At 38.4% G+C, this 15,995-nt stretch overlaps 4 protein-coding genes across 7 annotated transcripts; 3 read left to right on the plus strand and 1 right to left on the minus strand.

The window, feature by feature from the left end:
- Positions 1 to 24: 24 nt before the first annotated feature.
- On the minus strand, positions 25 to 922 carry LOC105264358 (uncharacterized). Its single transcript, XM_011301180.1, has 4 exons — positions 814 to 922; positions 455 to 608; positions 264 to 380; positions 25 to 189 (listed from the first exon to the last, which is right to left on the minus strand). Exons 1-4 carry the CDS (start codon positions 901 to 903, stop codon positions 104 to 106), a joined length of 447 nt encoding a protein of 148 aa, XP_011299482.1. The 5' UTR covers positions 904 to 922; the 3' UTR covers positions 25 to 103.
- A 1,712-nt stretch (positions 923 to 2,634) lies between these two features.
- On the plus strand, positions 2,635 to 8,109 carry Mys45A (SDA1 domain containing protein Mys45A). Of its 2 annotated transcripts, XM_011301188.1 has the most exons (6): positions 2,635 to 2,649; positions 2,757 to 3,390; positions 3,497 to 3,604; positions 3,694 to 3,798; positions 5,423 to 5,521; positions 6,065 to 8,109. In XM_011301188.1, exons 3-6 carry the CDS (start codon positions 3,518 to 3,520, stop codon positions 8,066 to 8,068), a joined length of 2,295 nt encoding a protein of 764 aa, XP_011299490.1. In that variant the 5' UTR covers positions 2,635 to 2,649; positions 2,757 to 3,390; positions 3,497 to 3,517; the 3' UTR covers positions 8,069 to 8,109. The 2 variants fall into 2 exon arrangements, with proteins under 2 accessions (XP_011299490.1, XP_011299489.1); XM_011301187.1 differs by lacking the exon at positions 2,635 to 2,649 and having other exon boundaries at positions 2,734 to 3,390.
- Positions 8,110 to 8,669: 560 nt separating this feature from the next.
- Positions 8,670 to 12,127, plus strand: LOC105264363 (uncharacterized). The gene is made up of 5 exons (XM_011301189.1): positions 8,670 to 9,076; positions 9,261 to 9,492; positions 9,583 to 9,813; positions 10,244 to 10,818; positions 10,932 to 12,127. The coding sequence occupies exons 1-5, from the start codon at positions 8,981 to 8,983 to the stop codon at positions 11,586 to 11,588; spliced, it is 1,791 nt and encodes a 596-aa protein (XP_011299491.1). The 5' UTR covers positions 8,670 to 8,980; the 3' UTR covers positions 11,589 to 12,127.
- A 1,057-nt stretch (positions 12,128 to 13,184) lies between these two features.
- LOC105264364 (odorant receptor 85f-like) lies at positions 13,185 to 15,926 on the plus strand. Of its 3 annotated transcripts, XM_011301192.1 has the most exons (6): positions 13,185 to 13,357; positions 13,890 to 14,179; positions 14,372 to 14,976; positions 15,122 to 15,226; positions 15,286 to 15,447; positions 15,577 to 15,926. In XM_011301192.1, exons 1-6 carry the CDS (start codon positions 13,287 to 13,289, stop codon positions 15,640 to 15,642), a joined length of 1,299 nt encoding a protein of 432 aa, XP_011299494.1. In that variant the 5' UTR covers positions 13,185 to 13,286; the 3' UTR covers positions 15,643 to 15,926. The 3 variants fall into 3 exon arrangements, with proteins under 3 accessions (XP_011299494.1, XP_011299493.1, XP_011299495.1); XM_011301191.1 differs by having other exon boundaries at positions 15,286 to 15,652; XM_011301193.1 differs by having other exon boundaries at positions 13,950 to 14,179; positions 15,286 to 15,652.
- The last annotated feature ends 69 nt before the right edge of the window (positions 15,927 to 15,995 follow it).

Raw genomic sequence — 15,995 nt, forward strand, 5'->3', positions numbered from 1 at the left:
GGGTTTGAGTGACCCCATCGGCATCGTAGTAGCCGACCCCATAAGAGGGAGGGCACCACACGCAACGCTGGGGTATCTGCTCGTTAGCCGATTCAGCGACTCTTCAGTAGCAGTCCCACTTCCACAGGGGCCAGTCGAAAGGGAACTCCCACAGAACATTAGAGATCCTGACATCCACAGGGCAGCAGTCTGGAAGAGATATTTTTACTCAATATAAAGATAAATAATAATTTATTCATGGAATCATGTGCCTTAATACTGACCAGAATTGGTCAGAATTGCCCTGCACGCAACCAGCCCCACCATAGCCAGGGAATGATAAAAATCATATCTATTCGCTGTCTCAAACACTTGCTTCAATTGATCGTCCTTATATTTCCCTAAAAAAAAAATAAATAATTCTTAATCAAGAATATAAGGACCCGATGACTGAAAAAATAAAAAAAATCCGCACTGTGAGCTCCATATGCCCCGAGGATGACTGCAGTTGCTCCACTGAGTCCTGCCAATTTCAAATAAGGCCCTGAGGCTACTGCCGATTTCCACAAAGGCTCAGGTGGAACCAGTTTGTACTCAACACGTGGCTTGAGGCCTGAATAATTGATAACCTAAACAATTCATGGATATTCATTCCTCATGTAATCAACAAATGTCAAAAAAAAATGATTTTGATCGCTGTATGGTATCTACATGACCTCAAAGTTTCAAAAATAGAATAAACTATAGAAGCATTACCCAGTCTCCAAAAATCAGGCAATAACAATAAATAAATTGATTCCTCTTATTTTTTATTAAAAAATAACAGCGACTTACAGCTGATGCAGCAGTTTTCGCAAACGAAGCGGCATTCGTGCAGACGGCATTAGAAAACAGAACGTAATTCAATGTATCTGATACTCCCATTCCCGTTTCACAGATCCAATCGAAGTGTTTTTGATGGTTAAGACAAAAATCCACACGCTAAATTCTCTTCAATCAATTATTTTTCACTGACTATTGGATTTTACGTGATTGCACTGTTTTTTTAGGAGAGAATTATTTATTAGATTCAGAATTTTCGCAATTATCTTATCTCGTCAAATTGAGACTGCCCGCGGTCTGCTGTGCGTAGGCGCGTTCTTCTGTGCGCATGCAGGTTGTTTTATGCGCATGCGCGGAGTATCGCCTGGCGACCCCCACTCGAGCGCCGCCTCCAACGCCCTGCCATCTTGAGTGGGGGGTCAGTCGTTCGCCAGCGTTCGGCGTGGAACGGTCGGTCACGTGTCGCGTAGTGAAAATTCATTAACATCGGGTTCCTAGTGAGTGAAGAAAACCGGTGCCGCCTATAAACATTGAAAATACCAAGTGCGGGACTCAGTGCAAATGATTTTGGGATGTGAAATAATTTTTTAAACAGTTTATCAGTGCATTTTGAGTGGTTGAGATATTTCCTTTGGTACACTGAACTTCGGTATTGCCGAACGGCCGCCCGGCGTCATTGTGTTTACAAAAATTCCTTTGTCCGTTTCTCGGAATTGTTGAGTGTGTGTTTAGATACAAACTGAAGTGAGAGTGCGAATTAGATTCGAAGGATTACTTTTCTCATTCATCTTATTTTCAATGAGTAAAAATATTATTTGATCTTTGATATTATTTTATTGATTTTTGTGGATTTTGAGTTGATAAAACATTCTTGGTTGTGTGGTGATTTGTGATTAGTGTGTGTCTGTGTAGTGATTAGTGAACTTTTGAACTGTCTGCTGTCTTTGAAAATGCTGGTGCTTCCAAGCCGACTTCAACCTTTGGCGTCAGAATCACATGGAGAGATCTTCAGGATCGGAGGGCATCTTGCAACCGACTGCAAGGTGAGTTTCGTATGCATTTTTTTATGACCTTGAAGCATTATTTTCATTTTATTTTCATGTCATTTTTTTCATTCCTGATTCTTGATATATTCAATGCTTACATTACAAACAATTTTCAATTATTCAATTAACTCTCCAATAAAATAAAAGAATTTTAAATAAAAAATAATAAATCATTTTAAATAATAATTTAAAATAAAAACTCTCAAATCAAAATTAAAAATCGCCTTTGTAGTAAAAAAATTCTTTAGTCGAAATTTCATTAACAATTTGTTTTTTTTTTATGTTTACAGTTAAGGTAAGACGTTCGAAAGGTGAAAATTGAAAGCGGACTTATTTTCATCCAACGCCGGTGAGTGAAATTTATTTATTAACTAGCGCCGCCGGATATATCGTATCCGTTCCGTGGATTTTTTCGTGGTCGGTTCGCGGGTTTGAATTTTCGAGATGATTTTATCTCTCGATCAGATGATGTCGAGATGCCACTAGATATGGCTCCATCAGATAAATCGCGAGTGCGTGTATAAACAAGTGATTGACTACGCTGGAGTGCCGCATTTTGAAATTGGAATTAAAGCCCGGTTGGATTGTCTGGAAAAGATGATTTACTCCAAAATTGGCACTCCTAATTACTCCACCAATTAATCGATTTTTCCGATAATTGTTAGCTAGCGCTCTAGTTGTTGACAACCGCTACGGCGCTAGCTAACAATTATTGGAAAAAACTATTAATTTCTGGAGTAACTAGCAGTCCAAATTTCGGAGTAAATTATATTTTCCAGATAATCCATCTCCGCCCAAAACGGTAAGTACGATATTAAATTATTATTGAAGTAAATCAAGTAAACATCACTGACAAATTTATCAAGATATTTTTAATAACTGTTAATTCGTTGAAACACAAATAATTAGCAGTCGGAGGCTTTGAAATCAGCTCGTCAAAAATTCCAGTCAGTGGAATCTGAGGCATCGAAGAGCTCAGAGTTGTTAAAAGGGAAGCTGGAGGGATATTACTGAAAAGTCGCTGAGTCTGCTAATGACAGATACCCCAGCGTTGCGTGTGGTGCCCTCCCTCTTATGGGGTCGGCTACTACGATGCCGCTGGGGTCACTCAAACCCCCAGAACTGATCATCTACTTTGGTCAATCCTCTTTGGTCCAGGCGATTGGATACAGTCTATGGGTTTCTTGACAACGTAATTATATCGACGTCTTCTTGATTCATTACAATCAGCGACAATAAGAACAAATATAAGCGAAAGTGGAGTAGAGAAAGATTTGGGACCAACAAAGAAGGAATCCAGGCGATAGAGTAGTGTGATTATATGCATTACAGAGGGCGGTCGTTTTCAAATATGGAAAAAACTATTACATTGATAAGTTGCCAGCAGAGTTGCAAAGATTATGTCCGGTAGAATTTTCACTGCATTCTATTTACACGCGTGCTTCGATTTTTCCTGTTCTTGTTCAACAAAATAAAATACGAACAATTGTTTCTGATAACTTCAAAGCCTATCAAACGGACAAATACTGCTCTATATGATACGGTATGTGTGAGTCTATCAAATAATTTGCTATATTTGTAAATTAGAACGTGTGAAAGCATCGCATAACCTCAAAGGCCAGCATCATGTGTTCAGTTTGCAATTACAGATTAATTTGAAACTGTAAAAAATGGTTCGACACAACAATCAACTGCCAGATAATCTCCCCCAACTCCAGAATCTGATAAAACGTGATCCTGAATCTTACAAGGAAGAGGTAATTGTTATTTGAATGATCATTTTCTTAAAAACGAAAGAACAAAATCAATGATAAATTGTTAATCTGATAATGGTCATGCTTTCCAGTTTACCCAACAATACAACCACTATAAATCGACCCTGGAAGTGTTTCGTCTGACCCCCGACCAGTTTAACAAAAGTCTGGATGAGCTTCTCATGTTCATAGCTCAGGTAAATATATTTAACATGACCAAGTAAAAAGCATCTCAAATGATCTCCTTTACTTGCAGGTATAACGAAAATCGAGTATTATTCCTAATTCCAATTCAATCACTACTCATTAGAACTAAAGTAAAACATAATTTGATTGATCCGTAAAAAATGGAGAAGCACCTGAATCAGCTAAAAACTAAAATAGTGTGTCGTGATACGGTGTTAAGGGAGCTGTTCTCTCTCTTGGGGGCCCCAGAGGAGCCCCTGCCTCACAGCATCTTTATTTACGGTCACATAGCAACCGGGAAATCCCTGGTGATGGAATCCCTATTACAGTGCCTTAAATACAACTACTCAGTGATAAACTGCATCGAGCACAGTAACACTCGTCACATGTTCGACTATATTCTGCAGGAGTTGACTCCCCAGAATCTGAATGAAAATGATATAGACTCCAAAGGAAAACGCAAATGCGACAATGTCATGGATTTCATCGACGATTTGCGTTCGATTTCGAGTAAAAATCCAGATAATCCCATGATCATTGTCTTCGATAAGTGCGACAGGCTGAGAGATATGGACATGAATCTCCTGCCAGCTCTTCTGAGACTTCGAGAACTGTCTGGGGTGAATGTCTGCACAGTTTTTCTGTCAGACATAATATGGGAAAAATACAGAGTGAAAATGGGAATGTTAGAGCCCATTAGAATCCATTTCCCTCAGTACACTAAAGACGAAATGCAACAAATTCTATTTACCTATAAACCTGAAGGCTATTCTGATGGTTTCTACCAGAATTATCTGAACCTCTTCCTCTCAGTGTTCTTTAGATTCTGCAGAGACATCAATGAGCTTCGATACATGGCCCAAATCAACTTCTCAAAGTACATAGAGCCCGTGAAATCAGGCCAGTGTGATGAGAGTGACGTCACAGTGCTCTGGAGAAACATCTCCAATGTTTTGAAATCGAATCTTGAAGTTATCTATCTGAGGGTGTCGACAGAAGACTTCAGGGAGAGAACTGAGCTGTCACAGCAGATTGAATCCACTACGAAATTGGCATTGAGCTTTGAGCTGCCATTCTATGCCAAATTTATGCTCATCGCTGCGTACTTGGCCTCATACAATCCAGCTAAGGAGGACAAGCGGTTGTTCATGAAGGCGAGCACCAAGACCAAGAAAAGAAAAAGGACTATTCCCATGAATAAACCTATTCCGATGAATACTCACGTTGGACCCCGAACTTTTCCCCTCGATCGCATGCTCGCTATATTTTGCGCTATCATCGAGGAGAAAGTCGATCTCAATGCTAATTTACTTGCTCAAATTCCGACTATGTGCCAGTTAGGACTCTTGGCCATGGTTGGAGATAATAGTTTGGATGAACCTAAATTCAGATGCTGTGTTAATCTCGATTTTGTTGTCATTATTGGTAAAACTGTAGGCTTCAGTGTTAGAAATTATTTGTACGACTTTATTCATTGAGGGATTCTCCAATTTTCAAGGATCCGTTTACCATCATTTTCTTTTCTTTTTAATTACATTTATATTTCAATCATTTACGTTAGGCTTATTTTCATTTATCATTATTATTAATAAATTATTTGACATTTTAAATAAAGATTCGTTTAATTCATTCAAGGTTGCCCACTGCTACGCGGAGGAACTGGTAACATATCCTCAAGAGATTGTAGATATCCTGAAGACGCATAATACTGTTCTTGACAATGATATGCGAATGGTAAATTTGTCCTACTTCGTTATAGGCAGTAAATTGAAACATTACCAGCTTTGGCGAATAGTTTTAACGGAGAAAACGAACCGGATTATCTCAATTATATTAGCAGCGAAGTGGTAGACTGAACATTTTCGTTAATTATCCAAAGAACCAAATTATTTTTTTATTGTAATTGCCTAAGGTACTTCCGTAGTACCGACACTATATTTGAACTATCTATTGTTGGACACGATGAAAAAATATTGCCAAAATTCAAAAACTTTTATCATGTCATCTTCAAAATATATATCACGCTATGAAAAAACGTGAAATTTTGGATAACAACGGATTTCCAACAGATTAATAACAGATAATCCAAATTTGGAGTTTCTAGAATGTTGATAAATTTTTTGCATCTTCTTAAAATGCATGGAAAATTGAATTCCTTAAATTCAACCATGCGCTTGCTTCAAATAATAAAAGAACGAATTTTGATTCCTTCGGTACTGAATTTACTCATACTAAAACCAGAATTAAATTCCTACTTGATGTACTTTGCTTTCCCAGACCTTCTGCAAGACTCTTATTCTCCTCCGGAACAAAGGGCTTCTGGAGCCCACAGTCCTCCTGAGTTTGTTCTTTGAGCTCCTCAAGTGCCAGGACAAGGCCCTGCGGCAATTTCTGCAGACGCACATAATCGGAGACATCAAGAGTATAAACTCGAAACAGAAAAACACGAGAGTGAACACGACCCTCCAGAACTTCATGTTCACGATGCTGAAGGACAGCAACGCTCGGGCTGCCAAGATGTCGGCAGATATAATGATAGAACTCTATAATAAGAATGTATGGAATGATTCGAAGACGGTGAATGTCCTGGCGACGGGTTGCTTCAGTAAGACAACCAAGGTCATGGTGGCGTGTCTCAAATTCTTCCTGGGAACAGACCCAGAGGACGGCAAGACCTCTGACGATAGCGACTCGGATGACGACACCCCTAACGTGAAAGAAGTCCTTATGGCCAACAAAGTCAACAAGAAGACGAAAAAACGAGAGAAACAACTGAAGAAGGTAAAGCAGCTCTTCGTCAAATCGAAGAAAAATAAGTCCAAAGCTCCACAATTCAACTTCTCAGCTCTCCACCTGGTGCACGATCCGCAGGGCCTCGCCGAAAGGCTCTTCAAGCAGTTGGACAAGAATAACGAGCGGTTTGAAATCAAATTGATGACCCTGGACGTCATCTCCCGGTTGATTGGTCTTCACAATCTCTTCCTTCTTAATTTCTATCCATACCTCCAGAGATTCCTCCAGCCCCACCAAAGGGAAGTGACGAAACTACTCCAGTTTGTCGCTCAGGCGTCCCACGAGCTTGTACCTCCCGATGTCCTGGAGCCTCTCCTCAAGACTCTGGTTAATAATTTTGTCACTGAGAGGAATTCCGCTGATGTTATGGCCATCGGGCTCAATGCTGTTAGGGAAATTTGCATGAGGTGTCCTCTCGTTATGAATGAGGATCTTCTGAGGGATCTGGCACAGTACAAGAACTATAGAGATAGGAGCGTCATGATGGCTGCCAGGTCATTGATTTCCCTCTTTAGGCAGACCATGCCTGAATTGCTGCATAAGAAGGATAGGGGAAGACCTACCGAGGCTAGCGTGGCTATTGAAACCCCCAAATATGGGGAAGTTAATGCCAAGGATTATGTCATGGGAGCTGAAGTACTTTTGGAGAAGGGAACGAATGATGATGATGATGATGAGGATGAGGATGAGGATGAGGGCGAGGACGATGGAGAGTGGATTGATGTCAGTCACTCTGAGGGGGAAGGAGAGGAAGAAGAAAGTGAAGAAAAAGTAGAAAAGGACAAAGGAGAAGAAGATGGGGAGGAAGAAGAAGACGAAGATGAAGAAGATGAAGATGATGAAGATGATGAAGATGATGAAGAAAAAGAAGAAGAAGAAGGTGAGGATAGTGATGCTGCCGAGAAGAATGCGGAAGAGGATAAAAATGGGGAAAAAATAAAGAGTAAGGCAACCCGAAAGATTCTGAAACCGAAGAAACGCACTAAATTGGACAGGAAAAGGGACAAAATGGAAAGACTCGCCAGGATGAAGAAGACGAAGAAGGTAGAGTTTACAGCTGAACGGAAGGCAAAGGCTGCGCAGATCTCTGTGGATCGACTCCTGACTGATGAAGACTTCAAGAAGATTGATACTGCTTTGGTGAAGCAGCAGGTGACGCATGCCAGAAGGGGTGTCAAAAGGCCACTCCAGGAGGAGAGTCGAGGGGAGCTTGTCAGACTCGGGGATATTGAGAATATTTTCAAAAAGAGAAAACATGATAAGCAAGCCCGTATGGAATCGGTGAAGAAGGGCAGAGATGACCGCGAGAAGTTCGGTTATAAGGATGGCAGGCAGAATCCTCTTTGTAGTAAAACTAATCGCGAGAAAAAGAAAACCAAGGCCTTTCAGATGATCAAGCATAAAATTAGAGGAAAAACGAAGCGGTCGTTTAAGGATAAACAGATCGCATTGAGAAATCATTTGATCAAGCAGAAACGAATGAAATAAAGTATTTGTAACGATTTTAATAAAATTTTTTCCTTGAATAATCGAGGTCTTTTTTTTTATTCATCCTCAATGAATTTCATAATCTGACTTAATCATTTTTCGATCATGGAGATAATTTTTTTGGACTCAATTTTAATTTTGAAAAGTACATTAAAATGACAATGATTTTTCAGGACTAAGTTTAAACGTATAAACGAGAGGTATTCACTGAAATTGAAAAATTAAAAATTTTCTCCTGTATGAATGCTTTTTGTTTTCCATTTGTTTAACTGAAATTTAGCCGACTGTAGAACGAGCGGGAGGGGGAAGCCACATCTTGTGGAATTTCAGACGAAAAAAATAATTCAATATGTTGAACATATACCACTAATAAAATTATATTTTCATAATGAGCGCGTTGTCCTATGGGTAACGAGCTCGGCAAGCACGCCGACGGCCCGGGTTCGATCCCGCCGTCATTCATTTTTTTTTTAAATAATTCCAATTTTTTCTTTAGTGAGGTATTCACTGCAATTGAAAAATTCGAAATTTTTGAAAAAAAATCCTCTTTGGATCCCATCTTACCCCTGCACTCCTCTTGACCGACAACCGCTAGTTATGAAACGTTTCCATAGAGGGACAACGGCCGCAAGACATTACAGTCAATGCCAAAAAAAAATCGAAGAAGAAGAGGACCCAAAGGTGTTCAATTGGTTTGACCAACAAGTGTCAAAACACGACCATAACAATCAGGGCCAGTCGCCCGAAATATCAGACTTCTGATCCTGAATGGAGACAATGGGACAATAACCAATCGTGAGAAGACTTTTCTTTATCGGGGAACATACTAAGTGACAGTGACAGTCACCAGCCAACGTGATGTGATCCAGAGGATGTGATAACTCTTTTGTGTGAAATGACCATTAATGCAAAATGTGGAAAAGTATTTGTGCATTGTTTGGTGTCCTGTGCCTGTTGAAGCCTGGAGAATGTACTGCGCACTGCTACTCCGAGTTCTGTCGTAACACCGTAAAAATCCATTTAAATTACTCATTTATAAACCTATTTTTAAAATCTAAATTCAACTTCATGTGTCTTCTGACAGGAGGAAAGTTACTAGTAAATTAATAGAATAATTTAGCCCTTTCTTCAAGAAACGTTATTGGACTTCTCTAGTAAATAACTTCTGATGGATGCTTCTGATTTCTTTTAGTCTCTGAGTTTGATGGAATCTCAATGGGGAAAATCCCTAGAAAATGGATCTTGTCTACTGACTCCCATCCAGAATAATTCAGATTGCAAAAACATGAAATTCAATGGTTTAGGACGACTACCACCCCCTGGAGTGCCACTTGCAGATTTTGAACTTTCTGCATACGTCTATCATGAAAGAGGAACGAAAATTACTGCCTTTAATTTAACTATTAAGGACATCACATTCCGAAGTAATTGGCAATTCAGAAAGCAATATGTGCTTTCCAACATTTCAGAATGAAAAAATCATAAACTTCAACTGAATTTAACCTTTTGTCTAGAATTGGTGACGAGGTACCAAGAACTTGTAGACTCGACATCGTCTTACTGCCGACATATCCATTTCTATGGGCTAAATCAAGCTAATGTTAAACCGAATTTATTCGTATCTTGTCCCTTTACTGCAGAAGCATTCGAAGAACGGAGCTATTGGTTGGAGTACTCAATTATTGGAGATAATTACGAATACAGTAGAAAATTACTGTTTAATGTCCCAAGTCATCATCATATTGGTAAATATTCACGGCAAGAATTGTTATCAAACACTCCTCTTTGATTTATCTATTCTTTCATTAAAATGACTAGTAAATAGCGTGACTTTTGTTAATTAATCATGTTAATTATGGAGATTCATGATTTAATTTGACAGTTCGATTGTCACTTGATAACTCATTAAATAATTGAAAATTTCCTTGAATTACTGATAGATTAACTATTGGTTTATTTTTCTGATATACTCTTCATCGTTAAATTCATTACATTTTCCTATCCTTGTTCACAGATCAGAGATTATCAAAGATTATAAATTTTTACGTAATATAAAACTTCCCCATCTCTCCTTATCACTGGAAATTAATTTAGTGAACAATAATCCGGAGCAATAATGGGTGAAAACTTGAGATGAATAATCAATGATCGATAAAAAATGGAATGGTTTTGTAGGTGAACGTGTGGAAGACGTACGGAATTACATTCCTTTCATCTACGTCGACGTTTCCGACATGCCTGTACTGCGCTTGCACATCCAACCATTACCGAATAAATTTAACATCTCGAATTACCGCATCTGGGTGATAAATAATGAGACATCCACTTCGGAAATCACCAAGGTCAAATCGCTGAACTCTGAGGAGCATATCTCGCATAATTTCTCAGTATCTGATGGTACACACTACGTGTACGTCGCTGCTATGCACCCACATTGTGGAGAATATGGTTGCGTAAACAACTCACTGTCAGTCATCACTAGGAAACAGCCGACGCGGCGGATACTCATCATGATAATAAGCGTTGTTTGGATACCACCTGTGATACTCTATGCGATATACTACCTGTACAAATTGTACAACAGGAATAATTTGTTCAAGCATGTCACCAGGAGGCCTAAGTGTCTTCTGGTTTACTCACCAACGCACATGGCACATGTCGACGTTGTTTTAAATTTAGCTAATTACTTGAGGTCTTGCAGGGTTGCGGCCATGGTTGACGTACTTGATATTCCAGAAACTGTCACGAAGGTAAAAATTTTTCTCTAGAGTTGCAATAGAAATTCACCACAATTTTTCAGAGAGCTCACTAGTTTGCGATTCATTGCGTTTCAACGATTGAAACACGTTGATTTTTCTCACAGGATCCAGGCTACTGGTGCAATGAAGCTTTCAAGTCTGCAGATACGATAGTCGTCCTGGCCTCACCCCATCTGGGAGCAGTATCTGTACCAGTAATCTACAAAAATGTAGACAATCATGCCTTGAGACTTCTCAAAGAGAATTACTCACTGAGAAACAAACGATATATCACCATCGAACTCCCTTATTGCACGTATGAGGAGATCCCCGAAGAAGCCAGGCTCTTCAAAAGACTCAAGCTCCCAGAAAATCTTGACAAACTCGTCAAGTACCTCCACAATTTCGAGTTTAATCGGTGCTTCACAGGACCGAGTGAACATTTGATCCAGAGCATCGGCCTAGCGACCATGGAAATCACTCGGGAAAGACAAGAAAGTCCCAAGAATATTGACGAGACTCATGGCCTCCTACCTCCTGCTGATTCAACTACTATTGCTACTGAAAAATCAGAAATCACTACTATCGAGACAAAAATTGTGAGTGACGAACCCAAGTTTGAGGATCATCATCAAATTCTTCAGGAAGAACCTCCAACGAGAACCTATAGAACGAATATTCACGAATTGAATCTGTTCGGAGAGTGTGAAGAACCAGAGGAAATTAGATATCGGCCTCCTGCTAACATCAGTGGTTTCCGAATTGATCAATTGAACTTGTGAAGCTGGTTAGCCTTTTTTGGGTTTTCTTCGGTAAGTTTAAAAAAAAATCGTCTATAAAAACTGGAAGACTTATAAGGAAATTTATATAAAATGATAAAAACTTGATGATAAAATCATACAAAATTTTGGAACGTACGACATTCTTAAACTGTCGAAATGGTGAAATACGTGGAGCGGGAGGTGAGAGGCAGAATGAAAGCGGTCGAATAAATACTCTGAATATCAGTACGACAATGTCAGAAAGTAGAGTAACATGGTGAAAAAGTGATATATCGCACCAGGTCGACTCCGGGCGACTGCCGTGATAGAAAATTCCGGAGTGACCACCTAATTTCCGTAGCGAAACACTTTAAAATATTTTTTTCAGTTATCAATTTATCTCGAAAAATGTTGTGATTTTATAGTTGATGCATTGTTTATATTAACATATAATTTTTTTCTATACATTTTGATACCTGGTGACTGCGGTGACCTCGATTATTTCGTCATTATATAATTTATAATTGAATATGAATAAAAATGCACTCAAGTAATAATTACTACCTGAAGTTTAATCGACTTAATTTGTAGTCATAAATGCAGTAATACCTTATGCAAACTTCAAAACAGCTATGACTCTGAATTCAATATGAAATTCGTCAATTACTCTTAATGACCCTCCGATCCATCAATTCTCCCGATCCTGTGATTAATTCAAGTGGTCCTGTGTATTCCCATTACTTTCGGAATATGTATACGGTGAACAGACACGGTTTTCTTATATTTATCTTTTTTACAACCAGGTAATCGATGAATACATTGAAACATTACCGGACGATCGTCTGGGCCTAGACTAATATTTGCTGGAGTGAGAAAAAAGAATCACTTTGTCAATTTTTCCTTAGCACGATCACAGTAAATTCACGTTACCAGAGATTTTCGATGGCCCTCAACATACCACGCTTTCGAAAAGTGTTCGTTCCTTTGCGCGTATAGAAATTCTCCATCGTCTGGGAATCAAACTGGTGGTAAAGTGAGATATATTAAATTTTACTCAATTCTTTTGCTCACTAATTCTTGATCCATCTCGAAACTGTAATATGTATTGTAATAATTATATCATTATATTAGACTAATATTACTCCATAATATTTTATTATTAATGTTGTTATGTATACTACATTAATTATATTAATTATAAATTTCCAATGAAAAAGGCACTTGATATTACCATTTCGCTGTATGAAGTTGCAGTGCAACATGAAAACTTCGTTTTTAATTTGGTTTAACTTATTTCACTTTACGAGCGAAATAAAATCCATTGAAATGGAATAAACGGTTGCTGTCGATGCAATGGCTGTTGGAGTACTACCGATTCGTTTCGGTATTATCCACCCCGGAAGTAGAGAAAATTACCCGTAATGATTCGATTTAAAAAGGGTTGAATACTAGAGTGCCATCGCTTTTGTTTACCATGAATACACTCTGGGAAATTGCCGCATGTTCTATTTTGCATCTTCTGTCTGATTCACTTCAATTACGGGAGCGAATGATATTCAGCATTTCTTCCAGGGAAGGCAATTACATTTGCTATTGAAAATAATTTCAAGTCTTTACACAGTTCTTTTGATGCAATCTTCTTCAATTAGAGTATCGATCGATGTTTGCACCGATAGTAATTTTATAGCGAGTTCTCAGGACGGGTTGAGACCTTGCTGAATGAAGAAGACCATGGAGGTGCTAAGGACCGAGCATCGAGACATTCTCAACATGCTGTTGACGGTGGGGAGGTACGCTAGTCCAGTAAATTTTTATATTTAGGCTTTACTATTGTTTATTTTTCAAATACTCATCTTTAGTCGAATTCAGGAGGACAATACCAAATTTCAGGTTTATTAGACAATTTAAGGATGTGTTGAACTTTTTAATCTGGGGAAACGGTAAAATGAATTTTATCAATTTAATGTGATCCGGATTTTTTTTTCAACTCATCATTTCTTGAATCTCTTACCCTTTTTAGATACTCTTGCATAATGTGTTTATTTATAATTCCAAAATTCCGGGGATTAAAAAATGAGACAATAAGAGAAAAAATGCCGAAAGACTTCAAAAACTTATAGTATATATTTCAGTGGAAGTATCGTTTGATGAAAATTCTGAATTGTCATAAAAGACAATAATTGACATTATTCTTAAAAAAAACCAAGTATTAATGAAGAGACGAAATGAATTGTCACATTCTCTTGAATTTTGAAATCTCGCAAATGATAATTAATTATGAATAATATTTGGAAAACTCATATCGGGGATTTATGTGAACAGAATAGGGGGGATTTGGAGTGCCGTGGATCCACCCCTGTTGATCCAAAGGTTTCTGTACAGTATCTACGGGTTTATTGCCAAGAGTACGTTGTGGATTTTGGCGGGGACGATGTCCGCTGATATAATCTCCAATTTGGATGACATACTAGCAATATCCGACGCCGGTGCGATGCTAGCTGGGCTCTCAGCGGTTATTGCGAAAGTTGTAGTTTTCCAACGACACTCGATGAAAATTCGACAACTCATCGAGATGGTGTACAGGCCGATTGACACGATGGTCATGGCAAAAGGTGTTGCCCCGATTATTATGACATTTCGTTGGAGTATAATATAACGAATTACAAAACTGTAGCATGTATAATGGAATTTTTATCGAAATACCATTAATTATGGAATAATGTTCGAATCTTCAATAGAAATCTCACAGATATTTTTATTGAAATAGTTTGAATTTTCAATTGAATTGTTTTTATTTTCTCCAGAAGGTCCTGTTTATGGTCTAATGAATTTCCACGTAACAGTAGAAAAAGTCATAGAATACGGCTGGGCGGGTATGGCAGTGCAGCTGGTGGGTGCTATGCTGGTGTCCCCAGTGATATTCGCTGGTGGAAATTCCAGTCTGCCATTGAGATCGAAATATCCATTCGATACTACCGATGACATGAAGCATAATGCGGCTCTTGGTCTGCAGATAATTACAGCTATTTTCAACTTTACTGCGATGTTTGCTCTGGACGGACTCATGAGGGGCTTCTGTAGATGGACAAGTTTTCAAATGCAAATTCTCAATTCCAATTTCCGACACTGCGATCCAATTTGGCCTCACAGTGGCAAAGAATTTACGGTTGAAAAATTAACTTATATGAGCGATTTTGAGAGCAAAATCAATTGCTTCGTATTGTTTCATCCAGTTGAAATCACTCGAGAGAGCGACTCCTTCCTGAAACGCTTTGAGACCTGTATCCAACATCATCAGAGGATTATCATCATAATTAATACTATGAATCAAGTCTTTGGCTACTATATCTTCGCTGAATTTTCATCCAGTACTTTTATTATGTGCCTCACTGGCTTTCAGATTCTTTTGGTAAGTTTCTTATTATTCGAGATACCGGACGGTTGCCTAATTGTAATTGTAAATAATTAAAAAAATTATCTTAATGAAATTTCCTCGTGTGTAAAATTTTGGAGATAATTTATAATTTACAGAATTTATAAATGCAATTTTGTAGGGGAAGAGGTCGACGACGAATGTAATCAAGTTTATGCTATACTTCAATGCAGCATTCGTCCACTTAGCAACTTGTTGTTTCTTCGGACAAATGTTATCGAACGAGGTAAATCCCTTTCGGGGTGTCCATGTGATTGCCAATATTTGTGCATATGATGATTACAGGGTAATAAAATAGCGGACAGTATGTGGGCATCGGGTTGGGAAAAAGAGGCGAATATGTCTCATGCTGGATATTTAATGATAGTCGCCCTGATGCGTGCCAAGCAGCTCCTCGAACTCAAAGCCCTCGGATTTTATGCCGTCTCGATGGAGACTTTCTTGATGGTAAATCACTCACCTCTGGCACATTCCATGTCTGAACTTTCTCTAATTTTTCCTTCATCTCATTTAATCGCCAATGAATTAATCACACATAATCCATGAAGTATTCACTATTTACTTGAACGTTTACAGATCGTCAAGAGTTCTTACTCAGTTTTCGCTCTGCTTACGGCGACAGCTGATGAATCTCTCGAGTGATTCTTATACCTGATGATTTAATAGCATAGTGACAATAGATTATGGGAATCGATTCGATGAACATTTGAGCACACGCATTCGTTTGATCTGATGATGCATAAGAGGACTGCTAACTGTATTCTCAAGACCTGAATAAATAGATAATTACATGTTTTAAACACGTTTTTAAAAATGTCGTATTAAGCTCGTCATCTAATCATTTGAAGTCGTAATTTACACTTTTCACTTATTATTCACTTATTATCCGTATTTTATCGGTGGCTTTGTAAGTGTAAATAACAAACATTAGTATTTGAAATTCAAATTTATCTTTGTTAATTGCAAGCGATATTCGCTCATAGAAATCGACCTCA

The sequence above is a fragment of the Fopius arisanus genome, unplaced genomic scaffold, assembly GCF_000806365.1.
Source record: "Fopius arisanus strain USDA-PBARC FA_bdor unplaced genomic scaffold, ASM80636v1 scaffold00020, whole genome shotgun sequence".
In the NCBI taxonomy this organism is placed as follows: Eukaryota; Metazoa; Arthropoda; class Insecta; order Hymenoptera; family Braconidae; genus Fopius; species Fopius arisanus.